Source organism: Penicillium atrosanguineum (assembly GCF_028827265.1).
Source record: "Penicillium atrosanguineum strain IBT 20685 chromosome Unknown utg000005l_segment0_segment0, whole genome shotgun sequence".
In the NCBI taxonomy this organism is placed as follows: domain Eukaryota; kingdom Fungi; phylum Ascomycota; class Eurotiomycetes; order Eurotiales; family Aspergillaceae; genus Penicillium; species Penicillium atrosanguineum.
Window position 1 is genome coordinate 610018 of NW_026623137.1, and position 16106 is coordinate 626123.

A 16106-nucleotide genomic window follows, 5' to 3' on the forward strand; every position below is an offset into this window, starting at 1 on the left:
GGGCCTATTTCCTGACCAAAAACAAGATGAACCTCACAACTCGCTCACAGTTGAAGTCGCAATCGCAGACCGCGAGCCCAAAGCCGACGATCCCAAGAAGCCAGAAAGCTTCGCCACGACCGTCAAGTGCAAACCGCAAAAAGTCCTCCGAGATAGCGGAGAATAAAGCCAAAAGGGTCCGCACGGGTTGTTTGACCTGTCGCGAAAGGCACTTGAAGTGCGATGAGGCTTTGGGAAGATGCCTGAACTGTAGAAAGTCAGATCGAATCTGCAGACGTGGTGTGCGCTTGAATTTTATCGATATTCAAACTGTTGCGCCTCCCCATATCATTGACCGAGTTCATGGTGCGAAAGTAACATTCCGTGATGACTCGCGAATCATCGCGTCCGAGTATGTTGGAGGCTTTGAAAGATATCCACCAGTTCAACCCGAGAGTCCGGTCCAGGAAAGGAGACACTTGCAGCAAGAAGTTTTTCAATCTTTGGGACCTGATCAACTAGCGAGCCTCTTTCAATCAGTCGCTCACTCGTTTGACCCGAATACGTTTGACTTTTCACACTCCGCAGCAGCGGATTTTCTACTTGGACCTGATGCTTGGCATGAACCTCATCTTATGCCCGGCGATGAGCTACTCCCTCATGGGACATCGGACTTTGCACGGAAATTGGCCACGAAGCAGTACAGCTCTTCCACGTTGACCGACCCCGAGCAGGTCCACCTCTTGCAGGTCTATGTTGAAGAGGTTGGGCCTTGGATTGATTCAATGGATCCAATGAGACATGTATGTGTCCTTTCTCCCACATTTTTGAGCTCTTGCTCGATCTAACATGATTTAGTTCACACAAATTTTGCCATTCCACGCCATTGACGAGCCCATGTTACTCAAGGCCTTTTTAGCATGTGGCGCTCGGCAACTCTTCCTCTCTAATTCTTCCTATGGGGAAGAGAAAGCCTCCCATTACTACGAGGCAGCCACTCAAGATTTAATGGGCGCCATTCAAGATCCAAATCGTGATTCGGTTCTTTGTGCAGCAGCTTCACTTGCCTTGAGCGTTTTTGAGGCACTGTCTCCACAGCATGCCCCCCAGACAAACCACATTGTGGGATCAAGAGCATTGGTTCATGAGTGTGGGTGGACGTCCAAGACCCCTGGGATCGGCGGAGCATGTTTCTGGATCAGTGTAGGCATGGAGCTGTTGAGTTGTCTACACCATGGATGGACCCTATCATGGAATCCAGATATCTGGGGAGTCGATATGGATTTAGACCATATACACCCTTTTGGCAGAGGAGAAGATTTGTGGTTCCACCGCATCCTTTACATCTGTGCGAAGATCGCAAATTTTCGAGTCAGCATACAACACCTGTCTGCTTCGAACAATTTACAGGCAAACACCTCTCAATTCCACGATTTAGTACAAGAATGGAATCACTACAGTGCTTGGTGTGATCGATGGGACAAATCCGTTCCACGATCAATGAAGCCTCTTGGCTATGTACAACCCTGGCAAAGTGGCTCTCAGTCCTATTTTCCAAAAATATGGTATGTTTATCTCACCTTGGTTCTATTGCCACTCGCTGACCCTCATTAAAGGTTACCCAAGCGCACGGCAACCCTCTCTGAGCTTTTCTACCATACGGCTCGTATATTGCTAGCTAAAACTCATCCTATGAAGTCCGATCTTCAAATGGAAATGAAGGAGATTCAAAAAGTCCATGCTCACGACATATGCGGCCTTCTTGCAAACACCAAGGATCGCAGCATTCCAAGCGTATCAATACGCTGTTTCGCAATTGCAGCAGAATGCCTGGAGACCCGAGAAACCCAGGAAGAGGCTCTTCGCATTCTTGATACCATCTCCACTGACAGAGCGTGGTTCGCTGAGCCCATAAAGGCGGAGCTGAAACAAAGCTGGGCGTGGCCTGCCCCCCATCCAGAGACCATGAACCCAACCCAGATGCACAATCAGTCTTACACCCTCGACCCAGCTTTGTCGATCACGAATGCATTTGAATTCCCCGCGGGCGTCTCAAACCCTCTTTCTAATACAGGCGATTTTTCAATGGAGAATCACCCCTACCAAGAGTACTATGTTGCCCCTCGCCATGAGATCGACCATTATAATTACGATTCTTATCTGATTTGATCTTTTGCTTTGGGACGGCTGTTTGAAAATGACTTTTGATTTTCCGTTGTTTTGATTTTGAAATACCCCACAACTTTATACACGTTCATATATGAGGCAGAAAATCGCAATTTGTCCAATTTCAATGGGAAACCGTATTTGCCTCCCTCGGCCAGCTCATTGGTCGTTCACATCCCGCTGAGGTCTGGGTCTGGCAACTGCCGACTCACGGACTTAGAGGGGGTTAAACACCGAGAGAACTTTTTAAGGCCGATATGTCCACAATACGTAGTAAAGCTGAAAATTCAAGACCAGAGGATTATTTAAAGGATGAATTATCCAAGATTATCAATTCGTGTTAATCTATCCTCCAGAGCTTCCACGAGCACAAGTGAACGTCTTTACACAACTGTTGGGCCACACATATTTGCTTCAATTACAAACACAATGATGAAAAAATACGCGAAAGATCAGCCGCATGGCTTTTCGAATCGCATTTCAAGAGTCGCCATTGTTGGGGTAAATCGTGACTTCTTCCGGCCCACTTAGAATAAAACGATCTATGGCTAATCAAATTGAAGGCCGGTGGCACAATGGGAAGACATCTAGCAGAAGCGCTACTCAAGACTGGAAGGCATGTATTAACAGCCATTACACGCCCTAGCAGTACCAACATCCTACCGGAAGGCATGCATGTTGCCCGCGTTGACTACGGCGGTGATGACGACGTGGCACTCATTGAGGCAATGCAAGGGCAACAGGTCCTCATCATCACAATGGCAGTCACAGCTCCACGAGGAACAATCAACAAGCTCATCCAGGCCGCGTCGAAGGCTGGTGTTCCATATGTCTTGCCAAATTGGTTCGGGCACGATAATGCCAACAACAGCCTCTGTGACGACAGCATGCTAAGCCCTGGCCGCGATAGCATACTCGCCGAGATGAACGCTTTCCAAAACACCTCCTACATCTTTCTCGTCTGCAACTTCTGGTACGAGTTCAGTCTAGGTGGCGGATCTGATCGGTTTGGGTTCGACTTCAAGACGCGCTCTTTTATACAGTTCGATAATGGCAACGTCCCATTCAACACGAGCACCTGGCCTCAGTGTGGTCGGGCTATCGCCAACCTGCTCAGTCTCAAAGAAATCCCTGATCATGAAGCCGATAGCTCACCTACATTATCGCAATTCACCAACAGTTCTGTCTACATCTCGAGCTTCCGAGTAAACCAGCTCGACATGTTTGAGAGTGTCAAGCGTGTTACTGGAACCACTGATAAAGACTGGACCATTACAAATGAGTCAGCTGAGCAGCGCTGGAGGGAGGCTCATGCCGCTGTGCAGCAGGGTAACTTTCGGGAATTCCCCAGACAGCTTTATAGCCGTATGTTTTTCCCTACTGCTGACGGGGACTACCAGTCCCGTCGTGAGCTTCACAACAAGTCGCTTGATCTACCTGTTGAAAGTTTGGATGAGTACACGGCGATTGCAATCAAAATGGCAGAGAATGACGAAATTGTTGGACATCACTGAAAGAATGGAGAACGAAATGTACAATTTTGAACGTGAAGCCATGAAATCGAATGGGCCATGCTTTTTGCCAATGGGTAGGCCTTTACAGACGCAAATGGCGGCCACTGGGAAAGAACGGACATTATTGACTCTCCAAACCTATTTTAGAGACCTTAGGGAAGAACATTTATTTAACGCGCTCAAAAGATATTAAAAGATAGGTATCCATATCTAGAAAGATCTTAACCTGCGGAGTGTCTAGAAAGACGTCTAAAAATTCATACAATTTGACTAAAGAAATCCGTAGAAAGGAATTTTAGGTATGGATATATGTCTTGAGCGAGAGTCAGGATATCTTTCACAATGAATACCTATATAGGCAGTGCAGCGCATCAACTCGGTTACGTAGGTGTTCCTTGCTGTCTACACAGTGATTAGTTCACGCCATGTTCATCTTCACACCATTGTGAGCACCCCAGGGCCCGAAGATAAGTACCTAAATAGGCTTCCGCACGCCAAGAGATAGTCGGCGCATTTGAGCAAGGAGGCTATATCTTGACGGAAACAAATACCGCCAACCAGACGCTTTTACATATTGTGGCTGAGCTCGACTCCGACCGCGCACACTCGTGGTTCGATCTCCTCCAGCACAAGGGGCTCGATGTCGAGGCGAAAGACAAGAGCGGAGGTGCTCCTCTGGATAGTGCAAAGCGCAACCAGTAGATCAAGGTAAAAAGCCGATTTCCAGTATGGGAGTGGTTTAAGGGGCTTGTGTGTTAGACTATGTGAATAATGCTATAATCATCAGGTCACTTTATCAAGCCAAATCGGAAAAGAAATAGGGTTCTAGGTCCAGCAAACGAGTAACAAGGTTGTTTATAATTGGGATAAAAAAATGAAAGTAAAATACAAAGGAAATTGGCTGAGAGCCTGAGATGAGGCATAGAGCTTCTATTTGTACTTTAGTAATTGGGTATAGTCTGAGCGTAGACTGAGTGCTCAGGAGATGCCTCTGATCAACCTCTGAGTTATTAGTGAGCGATCAGTGAGTAGTCAATCACAACGTCTGAGCGCTCAGACTAAACCATCACATGATTGACTCTGAGCAGCCCAGTGAATTTGAGCCTGTCCTCAAATTTACTCAGTGAGCCTGGCTCTGAGCGCCTCTATAAAAGCAGCGGCAGCTAATATAGGAAAGCTCCACCCGGCAGGGGAAAAAGGGTGTGTATAGTAAAAATGTGTTTTATGAGGGACTAGGGACTTCAGTGGCTATCTAATCAAACCACATGAGCAGTAGACTCGAAAAAAGGGGCAATCAACCTCCATGATTTCGGGCCTTACATGAGCCGAGTTTGTTGGCGTCGCCCGGGCCCCTTGCCCTGGAACCACTTTCCATTTTTCCCCAGCCATTACCAAAGTACCCGACACAAGCCGGTGACAGATGCCCGAGCGTGCCTTATCAGCCATTGAGCGGGCTTAATTGAAGCCCAAATCAAAGCTAGTGTAAATCCGTGTGTCAGCAAAGGCGAGCTTATCGCTTGACTGAGCGGGGCGTTTTACCTGCGCATCCACCTAGAGAAGCTTGTCATTGCTTGGTACTTTTTAGTCGATGTGACTTTGTTATCCCCGGAGTGGGGCACGGCACGAGCTGTGAGATAGTCTGTGTCCCCAAGTTCACTTTCCCAGCCCTTTCCCTTAAAGCTAGGGCCCCCTACTCAGCTTTGTTCAGCATTGTCGCCTTTTGCTCGCCGAACACGCATAGCCATGGACGAGAAGCTGAGGACGGACCCTCCTGGCTATGTCCAGGAGGTAGACTCAAGCCTACCTACCAAACCCCAGGCGCGTGGGCCGTACGATGCAGCCGTATCCTTTGAGGAATATCACTTCTACGCCAACAAAACAAGAGAGGAGCAGTTGACTCTGGAGGTCCCCCATTGGAATCCTCTGCAACTCTTCCAGAAGAAGAGCCAGCTTGATGCCCAGGACAACTTGCCTGTCACCACTCTGACTGAGGCCGACTTTAGAAATCCTGAGAAACGACTGCAGATTACCGATGAGGAATGGGCGAATGCAAGTCGTGCCTTCCGGTCCGCGTCGGCGGGTGCTTGTGAGTAGAAGTCTAGGTCTTTCCTTTAGTTGTTGATACTTACTGGCGATCTCAATAGGCTTCTTCCTTATTACGACTGATATTCTGGGACCTTACGGGTCGGGCTATACTATGGGCACCTTAGGGTGGGGACCAGGTGCGCTATCTTTCGGGAATACCTATAAGGACGTCGTGGGACTAATGACCTATCTTGACAGGTGTCGCTTTCTATACAGTCTTCGGGTTCATGGCTGGCTACTCTGGCTACCTTGTCTATCGTGTCTTCCTCGGTGTTGATAGCCACGAGTTCCCAGCAAAGAATTACGGAGATCTAGCATTCCGAACAGTCGGCAGATATGGACGCCATATCACGAATGTTTGTCAAGGCCTCGCACTCTTACTTCTCACTGGCCAAGTCACCATTCAATTTGGCCAGAATATTTCTCAGATGTCGAAGTTCAAGCTTTGCTATGCCGTTTGTCCGGTGATTTTTGCCTGCGCCGGCTTCTTCGTCTCGCAGATTCGCACACTTCGTGCTTATGGCTGGATAGCGAATTGTGCTGTGTGGTTGAACATTTTTGTGATAATTATGACTATGGGCATCATTGCAAACTCCCCACCCAACTATGGGGTCGCGACGCTCGGGTCTGCGGGAAGTGCTGTTGACCCCGCTTCCATCACTCCCGACAAGGATGGCAACTATCCCCCTATTGTTCATTATAATAACATCCCCCCGGATGGATTGATCGGTTCTCTGAACGGTATGTTGTCGGGTGTTCTCGCTTATGCAGGTGTCCAACTCTTTGTGGAGTTCATGGCCGAAATGAGACGACCTCGCGACTTCATCAAAGCGATGTGGGGCGCCCAGTTCTTCATCTACAGTATTTATTTGATCTACGGCTGCGTTATATACTACCTCCAAGGGCAGTACAGCTACAACCCAAGCTACCAGGGAGTGAGCGCATATGGATGGCAGACAGCCGGGAACATGATAACATTGATTGGAGCTCTCATTGCAGGCGGCCTCTACGGAAACATTGGTATCAAGGTTGTCTACAATAACATATTCTTGGATATCTTCAAAGCCCCACCGCTCACCACCCGGGTTGGAAAGATCATATACGCAACTCTGTGTCCGATTTGGTGGATCATCGCTTTCGTGATCGCTGCTGCTATTCCTGATTATATGGGCTTTGTGTCTGTGATCTCCGCATCTATGCTTCTGAACCTTACATACAGCCTCCCTCCTCTGTTTGCGCTTAGCTTCGACATCCAGAAGAATGGCATTAGACAGGGAGACGGCTTTCATCCGAGCACTGGACGGGTCGTTCAGGATGAGAGCACCGTCCAGAGGTACATGCGTGGGTTCTTGGCAGGCGGCATGTTCCAGGTTAGCATCAACATTTGGCATATTGTTTACTTCCTGGCATCGCTCTCGATGTGTGGACTCGGAATGTATGCTGCTGTCACTGGTAAGTCCCATTTATCCCGAGATAAGTATGTGTGCTGTGGTGACTAATCTTCGTTCTAGGAATGATCGACGCATTTACAAGGGACCAGTTGACTTCCTTTACTTGTGTTTCCCCTCTCAACTTGAATGCATAGTCCTGCATAACATATTGCCTTCGAAACATCAAAGTGGACCTAGATCTGTCAGCTTTGTCACATATTATATGATGAATCAAAGCGATGAGAAATGGGAAGGTTGAAATGGAAAGTGGCTAGAAAACAAGGCAATGTTACGGACCATTGTGTATCGTATTTCAAGTAGCAAGACAATCATCCCCGAAGGCATACTAAGACAGTGGTAATATGTTTTTTCTATGTAGAGAAATGATTATGTAAATCAAATATCATATGAAAAATCAATTGTGGTAGTCAAGATCGCGAATTGTATGTATTACCTATGGTTCCATAGGGATGCGGCAGCATGCCACAAAGGCGGTGCGCGGGCTGGGCTCATGTTACCGCATGGCCACCACCATCATTCCCACACACGCCAGTCAGCCATCTAGCTTCGCATCCTAAGAATTTCACAGTGGTGATTCAATAATTAGACATGTCTGAAACTTCAAGCCAAGGGCAGCAGCCTGCGGCCACACCAGTATACATTCTCCGCGGCCATGCAGCCCCAATACACGCTCTGCACGTCTTCTCCCAGAACCTGCGGCTTGTATCTGGAGATGCGGAGGGCTGGGTTGTCATCTGGGATATAGTCACCAAGCGGCCCGTCACAGTGTGGAAGGCACATGAGGGTGCAGTCCTCGAACTCAAGGCCTTCCAGGTTGCTGCAGGAGTGTCCGAGATTTATACGTGAGACTGTTACCGAAGGAATTTAGAGACCATCTGCTAATTCGCCATGTAGACATGGACGGGACCACAAGCTCTGTGTATGGAAGCTTCGCGCGGAAGATGAGGAATTTCTCAGCAAGACTCTGCCGGTTGATGTTTCAGAGTCGGAGCGCTCGAAAAATGCCACTCAGCCATGGCTGCTTCATTCCTTGCCTGTCAACGCGCTGAACTTCTGTGCATTTTCAATGACTTTCTTGGACATTTCGAGCAGCAAATCCGCACAAAGCACCCCAGAGCAAGTACCTTCCCGCGTTGTCTTGTTTGCTGTCCCGAATGCGCTCGACTCTGGCGGAATCGATGTCTTCCATCTGCCATCTGAACGCCGTATCACTACCATCGCCTCGGATCCAGCAACCAAGACAGGAATGGTGATGGCTGTGAATATGTTCGTGTCTTCATCTGGGGATGTCTACGTTGCGTCTGCCTACGAAGACGGCCATGTCATGGTCTTCATCCACAAGGGCGCTCTCACGCCAGCCAGTTTCGAACTCGGCACCATCGCTTCAAGTCCCTGGAAGTGGGAAAAGCTATACGCTAGCCGCGCGCATAGCCAGCCTGTCCTATCTCTTGACGTTTCTTCTACCCGTGATTATTTTATTACGTCTTCTGCCGATGCTCTCCTCATCAAGCATCCGATCCCCAGTCCCCATTCCGCCGGGTACATTCCTACAGCTAATTATGCGGAAGATAAGCCTCTCAAGACGGTCAACACAAAGCATTCTGGTCAGCAGGGACTGCGCATGCGTAGCGACGGGAAGATATTCGCGACTGCGGGTTGGGACAGCAGAATTAGAGTGTACTCCGGCAAAACGATGAAGGAACTGGCTGTGCTCAAGTGGCACAAGGAAGGATGTTACACTGTCGCGTTTGGAGACGCAGACCTTTTCTCCCAACCAATTCCTTCTCATACCCAAGAGCCGACTACTCCTGACGAGGCAAATGAATCCGACTCGGGGAAAATTCTCAGCGACCAGAGCTTGTCACTCGCAGCTATCCACAACCAACGAAACGAAAAAGTACAAAGAACACATTGGCTAGCAGCCGGATCCAAAGATGGAAAAATTTCATTATGGGATATCTACTGAAAACATGCTAATGCTTTTTTTTTTTACAATGCATCATCATCTCCAACACAAATCACAAATCAAAATTAAGCAAGGTTGAACTCGTTCGCACCAGCCATGTGCTCCCTCATCTTGGCCCTCATCCTCCGTGCCGCATCGTCGGCGTTCGTCGAAGATGGTCCATCATCAGAAGCACCAGCCTTCCTCTTCTGTCCAGCACCACCACGTGCAGCCTTGAAGTCCTTCTTAGTCTCTTCCTGACTAGCGCGCAGACCGGGAACATTGATTTTGCCAGGCCGATCACGCAGCGCGAAACTCTTAGCGAGATGACCAAGATGGAGCTCCTTAATATTGAAGATGCTGCGCTCGGCAGCGATATGGGTCGCGTAGGCGCGAATGTGGGACTGGTATGCGCGACGGGCCATTTCGAGATACTCTGGGTTCTCCATAGCCCAGCGCTCCACGTCCATTTGCCAATCGGTTGCCTTTTCTTCCCAGTTCTTACTGTTCGAGCCATTGGTGCTTCCGAAGCCGCGCTTCAGGATCTCGGTGGCGTCAGTGCGGGTGAGCGCTTTACCTCCGTCGCGGTAGCCGCGCTTGAGGACTTCGACGTAGTTCTCTTCGGAGCCAGGCTGGAGGAAGATACATGCCCGACCGTCGCGGCCCAGACGGGCGGTACGACCGATACGGTGGGTGTGGTCGTCTGAGCTGAAGGCGGGGGTGTATTCAATGACTAGGTCGACGTTGGGCAGATCCAGACCGCGGGAGGCGACGTCGGTACAGACCATGACTGAGGCGTTGGTGCTCTTGGAGAAGGAATTGAGGGTGGCGGTTCGGACGTGTTGGGGGAGGGAGCCGTGGAGTCGGTGAAGGATAACGGGGTTCGATGGGTTGGAGAAAGCTGTACCAGGGGCGATGGTGCCGTGTGGGGAGAGCTTCTCTCGCTCGTCCTTATCTTTCTTCTCTTCATCATCGCTCTTCTTCTCACCTTCCTTTTCGGGGGTATCTTCTCTCCTCTGGCCGTGCTTTCTAGAGAACACTTCGAATAGGAAATCGACCTCATCGGCACATGAAACGAAAACAATAGCCTTCATCACAGAGCCCTTCCGAATAAACGTTCTCTTCAAGTATGCGGTCAATGAGACCAGACGCAACTTAGCTGCAACAATTGCGTAGGACTGCTTGAGCTGTGCGGGAACGCGGAAGTTTTCTTCTCCGTCATCACTTGCGTTCTTAGTGTCTTCATCCCCATCCTCCGGGTTTGCCTTGATATGGACCGCATCTTTCAAACTGATTTCTCCGAGGCGTTGCACATTCATCTTCAGTGTCGCGGAACACAAAACAGTAGTCCTCCGCGTCGGCACGCCAGGAGTGCGACTAGGTCGCTGTCTTGCGTCAAGCTTGTTGACAATACCCTTCAGTTCCTCCTCAAATCCAAGTTCCATCAAACGATCACCCTCATCCAGTACCAGCCATCGAACATTGCTGACATCCAGCACCTGCGTGTTATCAAGATGATCGGCGAGACGTCCAGGCGTGGCGACAAGAATATTCAGTCCTTTCCTCAACCGTGCCTTCTCTGATTTCTTCTTCTCTCCACCAATAACGGTTCCACAGACGATCCAGTTCGCACATCGGAGAAGATTCTCCAAAACGACGGAGATCTGCTTGCACAACTCGCGAGTCGGAGCTAAGATGATTGCGAACAATCCACTATCGCGGTGGACACCAGCCTCTTTTGTAGCTTTCGAGAGAGCCATGATGCGCTGGACTAGCGGCAGAAGATAAGCCAGGGTCTTTCCAGAACCAGTCTCCGCCTGAATGAATGCATCGCTGTCCTCTTTCAGCAATTGTGAGATAGAACTCTTTTGAATACCAGTAGGCGCCTTCAACTCGAGTTTTGTGAGGAGATGCGCAGCCAAGTTCGGCGAGAGGCCCAGGTTTGTGAAAGTGTCGAGTCCGTCGATCAGCGGAGCATTAGTCGGCTTTGCATCTTCGACAAGCTCGCTGGTCTTCGGCTCGATAGCATTCTGAGCCTCGGGGTTCTTGGTGAAAAGCGACGAAACGAAATCATTGGGGTTTTTTCTCTGCGATGGCTGATGCTGGCCTCGCGAACGACCCCCGCCGGGCGCATCGTCGGAAGTCCTTTGTCGCTTTGCAGGTCTCGTAGATGGGACTTGAATGTGATTCGGGTTCTTCGATTCGCCGTGTTTGCTCGGGTCTGCGTTGGGGTTGGGATGATGCTGCGAGCGCTTCTTCGCCGTGAGGCGGTCGCGCCATCTGCCTCCTTTAAACTTTGCCTCGGGCTTGATGACAGAGTCACCAATGGCAAAGTTCAAGAGCATTCCATCGTCGGCCATAGTGAATGTATTCCCGGGTGTTCGGGGTTGTATGGGGAGGGACAATCAGAGCTTTGCCATCGAGACTTTTTTCCCGCCAAGCCAAGACCCGCAGGAATTTTTTCGGCCCGAGCCCTACGGTCCAGCCCTACTTACCGCTTTGGAGTTATCAGCAGAAAATGGTCTTTGTTTTTAGATGCTAACGCTAAATGATGATATCTTTCTACATGGGGGTGTCATTACTGTTGAGGCTGAAGGATGATGTTGTCGATCAATCGCACGGCAACTTTACCGTCGCCCAGACCACAGTCTTCGCCAGGCTTCGTCTCTTCTAAGGGCGCCATCTTCAGAGCTGCACTCAAAACGGCTCCCTTGGAACGATCGACGAGATCCAGCTCATCCAAAGTATCAGGATCCGCAAGGGAAATGTAGTCGGCCTCGAACAATGCTCTCTCTGTGGGGGAGAGGGCTTCTTGCTCGGCGAGCACCCTTTTGGTGACGCTTCGAGCAGCCCCCAGAATGTCTTCGCGGGAAGTTTTCCCAGACCGGTATGCCTCGTCGGCAGCCTTCAAGGCCTTGTAAATAGTGAGACCGACGGCGCGTCTGCGCTCACCTAGGTAGACATTGCGGGAGCTAAGTGCTAGACCGGTGGGTTCGCGCGTAGTACTCACGATCCGCACCTCGGTGCCAATAAGGAAATCTTGAACCATCCTCTTGATGATAACAGTCTGCTGAATATCCTTCTGGCCAAAGTAGACACGGTCAGGGGTCACAGCATTGAACAGCTTCATACAGACAGTTGCAACACCCCGGAAGAAGACGGGGCGGGAGCCTCCCTCCAATTTCTTCGACAGGGGGGTTATAGTAACGAAGGAGCCGTCACCATCGATTTCAGATGAGGGCGGCATGCTAGGGTACATGACTTTCGACGTGGGGGCGAAGATGGCCGAGATTCGTCCCGTTGGTGTATCGGAGCCAGCCGCCGTCGCCTTAGCCAGCTCCTCGTTCAATTGCTCCAGCTTTTCAACGTCACTATCCCAAGTGCGTGGGTAGCTAGAAAGATCCTCATTGACACCAAATTGAGTAGGGTTGACAAAGATGCTAACGAAGATGTCGGTGTTCTCGCGGGCGGCTTCACGAATCAATGAAAGGTGGCCTTCATGGAGAGCACCCATCGTGGGCACAAATCCAACACTGCGATCATTTCGTAGCAACTGGCGGCGCAATTGGCGTAGTTGAGGGACATCACGGAAGACTTGGAAGGAGGAGGGGTGGCCAGCAGATCGTGCGGAGGTGACGCCGGCTAGCATAGACGAGGCTGCGGCTAGGGAGAGAGCAAATCATGAGCATGCGTTGAATACAACAAGTCCAAGCTAGATGACAACATACTGGAGAAGGACCGTACACCGGTCACTAGACGAGACATGATGGCTAGACATTCAAAGAACAATTAAGCTCAACTTTTTTGCGCCGACGGTTTCCGCCTACCACGTGATCTAACGCCTCGGCTGTCTGGGGAAACCCGTGATTCAAATGTCCGGGGACGATCCCCCCATTTGTTGGGAATTTGGAGCTATGGCCCTTGTCCCGCACTTCTACTTCAGTCTGGTCAACTACTCCATATCTCCAATGCTGTACTCTTTATGACCAGATCTCCTACCTTCATCACTACATTTTGCCTGCCATGCCACCCCCCAAACCCGTCGCCGCCGACGAGTCCTCGGCCCCGGACCTGCAAATCGTCGGCAAACAGCTTACAATCCATCCGTCCGGCTTTACTGGTGGTCCCGAAGCTGAGGATGAAGGCGTCACTGAGCGGAACCTCATTCACAACTATACCCGCTTCCGCCAACGCCCCCTTGATTTCCTCCGTGAAGTGAGTCTGTACATGTCCGGTACAGGCTGGCGCGCATACGACGATGTGATCGGCCAACCCGTGTTCTACTCGGGGTTCTCCGAAAAGATCAAATCGACCATTTTGGGTAGCCCCATGCTGCAGGACAAAGTCCGAGAGCTCGCGAGCACTCGACTTGCCGTTGAGGAAAAGGAGGGACTTGTAGATACCAAGGAGGGAGACACATTCGACCAGAAGCGAGCACGTCGCCGACATGAGATCGAAACTGGTCTCAGAGAAGTGGTGGATGACATGATGGACAACATGATCTGCAAGATGGAGAGCAAGTCGTTCATTCGGGGCGCGTACTATATGGCAACGCAGCTCCTGACTCGCGCGTACCATCAAGGCATTCATGTGTCCAGTGAAGAAGTCTTGCGCTTACGGTCAGTCGCGCAGGAGGCGTCCAAGAAGAAGCAGTCAATCGTCTTTCTTCCCTGCCACAAATCCCATGTGGACTATGTCTCTCTCCAGGTCATTTGTTATCGTCTGGGAATTGCTCTACCCGTCGTTGTCGCAGGCGATAACTTGAATATCCCTCTCCTGGGGCCTTTCTTGCAACATGCAGGTAAGCCAAACCCTCATCAGGTGCTTCTTCGGTTTCCAGACTGACTCGTTCGTAGGTGCCATGTGGATTCGGCGCAGTTTTGGAAATGACCCACTGTACCATACTGTTGTGCAAGCTTACATTGATTCAATGCTCCAAGAGGGTTACAATTTCGAATGTTTCATTGAAGGTGGCCGTTCGCGAACCGGAAAACTGCTCTCTCCGAAATTCGGAATCTTGAACTTCATCGTTGACAGTGTGCTGTCTGGTCGGGTTGAAGACACCATCATTTGTCCTGTCAGCACTCAGTATGACAAGGTCATTGAGACAGAGTATGTATTTCAGAGTGCAGCCCTCGACTCAACACTGACCTGTATCTAGATCCTATATCAGTGAACTCTTGGGCCAGCCCAAGGCGAAGGAGAACTTGGCTGATCTTCTTTCCTCGTCATCAGTATTGTCCCTTCAGCTGGGACGAGTAGATGTCCGCTTCCACCAGCCTTGGAGTCTCAGGGAATTCCTCACCCAGCAGCTTACTCGCCTCAATCTGCCGAACATCGGTACTAACGTTAAATTGGCCCAGGGTGAGCGTGGTCGACTTCTCAGAACACTAGGATACCGGGTCTTGTCCGAAATTAACGACGTTTCTGTGATGATGCCAACCGCGCTTGTCGGAACTGTCCTTCTGACGCTCCGTGGTCGTGGAGTTGGCAAAGCCGAATTGGTGCGACGGTTGAACTGGCTCTGTGAACGTGTGCGCGCCAAGGGCGGCCGAGTTGCCCATTTCTATAAATCGCCCACCGAAACGGTGGTTGATCGGGCCCTGGATGTCATGGGACCAAAGCTTGTAGGTGTGATTTCAGGCTTGGTGGAACCGACTTACTATGCTGTGGATCGCTTCCAGCTGTCCTTTTATCGCAATATGACTATCCACCTTTTCATTACCGAGGCACTGGTCTCCGTTGCGATGTACACCAAGATCAAGCAGGGTGGTGGGCCTACAAATCAACGGATCGCCTACGATGCTTTGAAGAACCAGGTCTCCTTCCTTTCTCAGGTATGTTCTCATCCCCCACATTTTGTATGCAGAAGTCTCTAATAGTTTGCAGCTCTTCCGCGGTGAATTCATTTTCCCGCCTGAAGGTCTGACTGCCAATATGGAAAATACCATGCGTGGTTTGGAGACGGACGACGTGATTAAGATCACCCGGGATAATACTGGCACACCACAGTACGTCGAGCTCAGTGACTCTGAGCGGAGCTGTGGTCGTGAAAACTATGACTTCTACTGTTTCCTAATCTGGCCCTTCATCGAGTCATCATGGCTCGGTGCAGTGTCTCTTCTGGGTCTCACGCCGCCTCTGGAGGGATCGAAAGACATTTGGCTTGACAACAAGAGGGCTCTGGACAGTGCTCAACTTGTGAGTATCTGACACCAAATCAGGGCGAACTTTGATATATGGCTAATCTTTTGCAGCTTGGTAAAACCTTGTATCATCAAGGCGACCTGTCATACTTCGAAGCTGTCAATAAAGAGACCCTCAAAAATTCCTATCAGCGCTTCGAGGAAGAAGGCATCATTCTCGTTGCTAAGGACAAGGAATCCCAAGCTGGCCCATCTATCAGGCTAGCACCAGAATGGACCCCGGAGAGAGATCCCACAACGGGCAAGGTTCTGCCCCAGGGACGCCTGTGGGACTTCACGGAGTTGATCGCTCAGTCCCGTCGTGAAGGGTGAGTAACCCTCAAAGAGTAAAGTCTTGAGCCGAAGCTAACAGTACATCAAGTAAAAATCGTCGCGATGGCGCCACAGTATCTTCGCGTGTTTTAACCATGTCTGATAACGTCGGTCGTGAACTCTTCTACAGCGCAGCAGCGCCTGCGCCCGCAGATGTCGTTTCCAAGCAGAGACGGCGCCAGGCTATCGCAACCGATTCCAAGCTATAATCTTCATCTGCAAATGCGCCCTCTGGCGTCTTTTTATCACTGTGTCCTTTGGTTCTGCTTTTATGATCCTATTTGACCGGGACGGACGCACCCTGTTCATAATTAAATACCCCTACGTCGTCGAATCGGTCAATTTTTGTCGCTTCTTGTATGGACACATATATCTATGTACCTACACACATGCACATGGATAATTTTGAACCACCATTAACTCAAACTTGACATTACTTGGAATAGTT

At 50.1% G+C, this 16106-nt stretch overlaps 8 protein-coding genes across 8 annotated transcripts; 6 read left to right on the forward strand and 2 right to left on the reverse strand.

Annotated features, from left to right (window-relative positions):
- Window positions 1-26: 26 nt before the first annotated feature.
- N7443_006471 (Zn(II)2Cys6 transcription factor) lies at window positions 27-2148 on the forward strand (the record flags this gene model as incomplete). The annotated part of the gene is made up of 3 exons (XM_056886527.1): window positions 27-782; window positions 838-1544; window positions 1596-2148. The coding sequence occupies 3 exons, from the start codon at window positions 27-29 to the stop codon at window positions 2146-2148; spliced, it is 2016 nt and encodes a 671-aa protein (XP_056740176.1).
- A 426-nt stretch (window positions 2149-2574) lies between these two features.
- Window positions 2575-3659, forward strand: N7443_006472 (uncharacterized protein; the record flags this gene model as incomplete). Its single annotated transcript, XM_056886528.1, has 2 exons — window positions 2575-2646; window positions 2709-3659. 2 exons carry the CDS (start codon window positions 2575-2577, stop codon window positions 3657-3659), a joined length of 1023 nt encoding a protein of 340 aa, XP_056740177.1.
- A 342-nt stretch (window positions 3660-4001) lies between these two features.
- N7443_006473 (biotin synthase) lies at window positions 4002-4361 on the forward strand (the record flags this gene model as incomplete). The annotated part of the gene is made up of 2 exons (XM_056886529.1): window positions 4002-4043; window positions 4143-4361. The coding sequence occupies 2 exons, from the start codon at window positions 4002-4004 to the stop codon at window positions 4359-4361; spliced, it is 261 nt and encodes an 86-aa protein (XP_056740178.1).
- Window positions 4362-5402: 1041 nt separating this feature from the next.
- On the forward strand, window positions 5403-7329 carry N7443_006474 (uncharacterized protein; the record flags this gene model as incomplete). The annotated part of the gene is made up of 4 exons (XM_056886530.1): window positions 5403-5745; window positions 5804-5881; window positions 5943-7196; window positions 7256-7329. 4 exons carry the CDS (start codon window positions 5403-5405, stop codon window positions 7327-7329), a joined length of 1749 nt encoding a protein of 582 aa, XP_056740179.1.
- A 454-nt stretch (window positions 7330-7783) lies between these two features.
- On the forward strand, window positions 7784-9161 carry N7443_006475 (WD40 repeat domain-containing protein; the record flags this gene model as incomplete). The annotated part of the gene is made up of 2 exons (XM_056886531.1): window positions 7784-8037; window positions 8090-9161. The coding sequence occupies 2 exons, from the start codon at window positions 7784-7786 to the stop codon at window positions 9159-9161; spliced, it is 1326 nt and encodes a 441-aa protein (XP_056740180.1).
- A 65-nt stretch (window positions 9162-9226) lies between these two features.
- Window positions 9227-11500, reverse strand: dbp7 (putative ATP-dependent RNA helicase; the record flags this gene model as incomplete). Its single annotated transcript, XM_056886532.1, has 1 exon — window positions 9227-11500. One exon carries the CDS (start codon window positions 11498-11500, stop codon window positions 9227-9229), a length of 2274 nt encoding a protein of 757 aa, XP_056740181.1.
- A 218-nt stretch (window positions 11501-11718) lies between these two features.
- N7443_006477 (pantoate--beta-alanine ligase PAN6) lies at window positions 11719-12789 on the reverse strand (the record flags this gene model as incomplete). The annotated part of the gene is made up of 1 exon (XM_056886533.1): window positions 11719-12789. The coding sequence occupies one exon, from the start codon at window positions 12787-12789 to the stop codon at window positions 11719-11721; it is 1071 nt and encodes a 356-aa protein (XP_056740182.1).
- Window positions 12790-13163: 374 nt separating this feature from the next.
- N7443_006478 (lysophospholipid acyltransferase family protein) lies at window positions 13164-15867 on the forward strand (the record flags this gene model as incomplete). Its single annotated transcript, XM_056886534.1, has 6 exons — window positions 13164-13941; window positions 13997-14252; window positions 14302-14977; window positions 15030-15341; window positions 15398-15654; window positions 15708-15867. The coding sequence occupies 6 exons, from the start codon at window positions 13164-13166 to the stop codon at window positions 15865-15867; spliced, it is 2439 nt and encodes an 812-aa protein (XP_056740183.1).
- Between the last annotated feature and the right edge of the window lie 239 nt (window positions 15868-16106).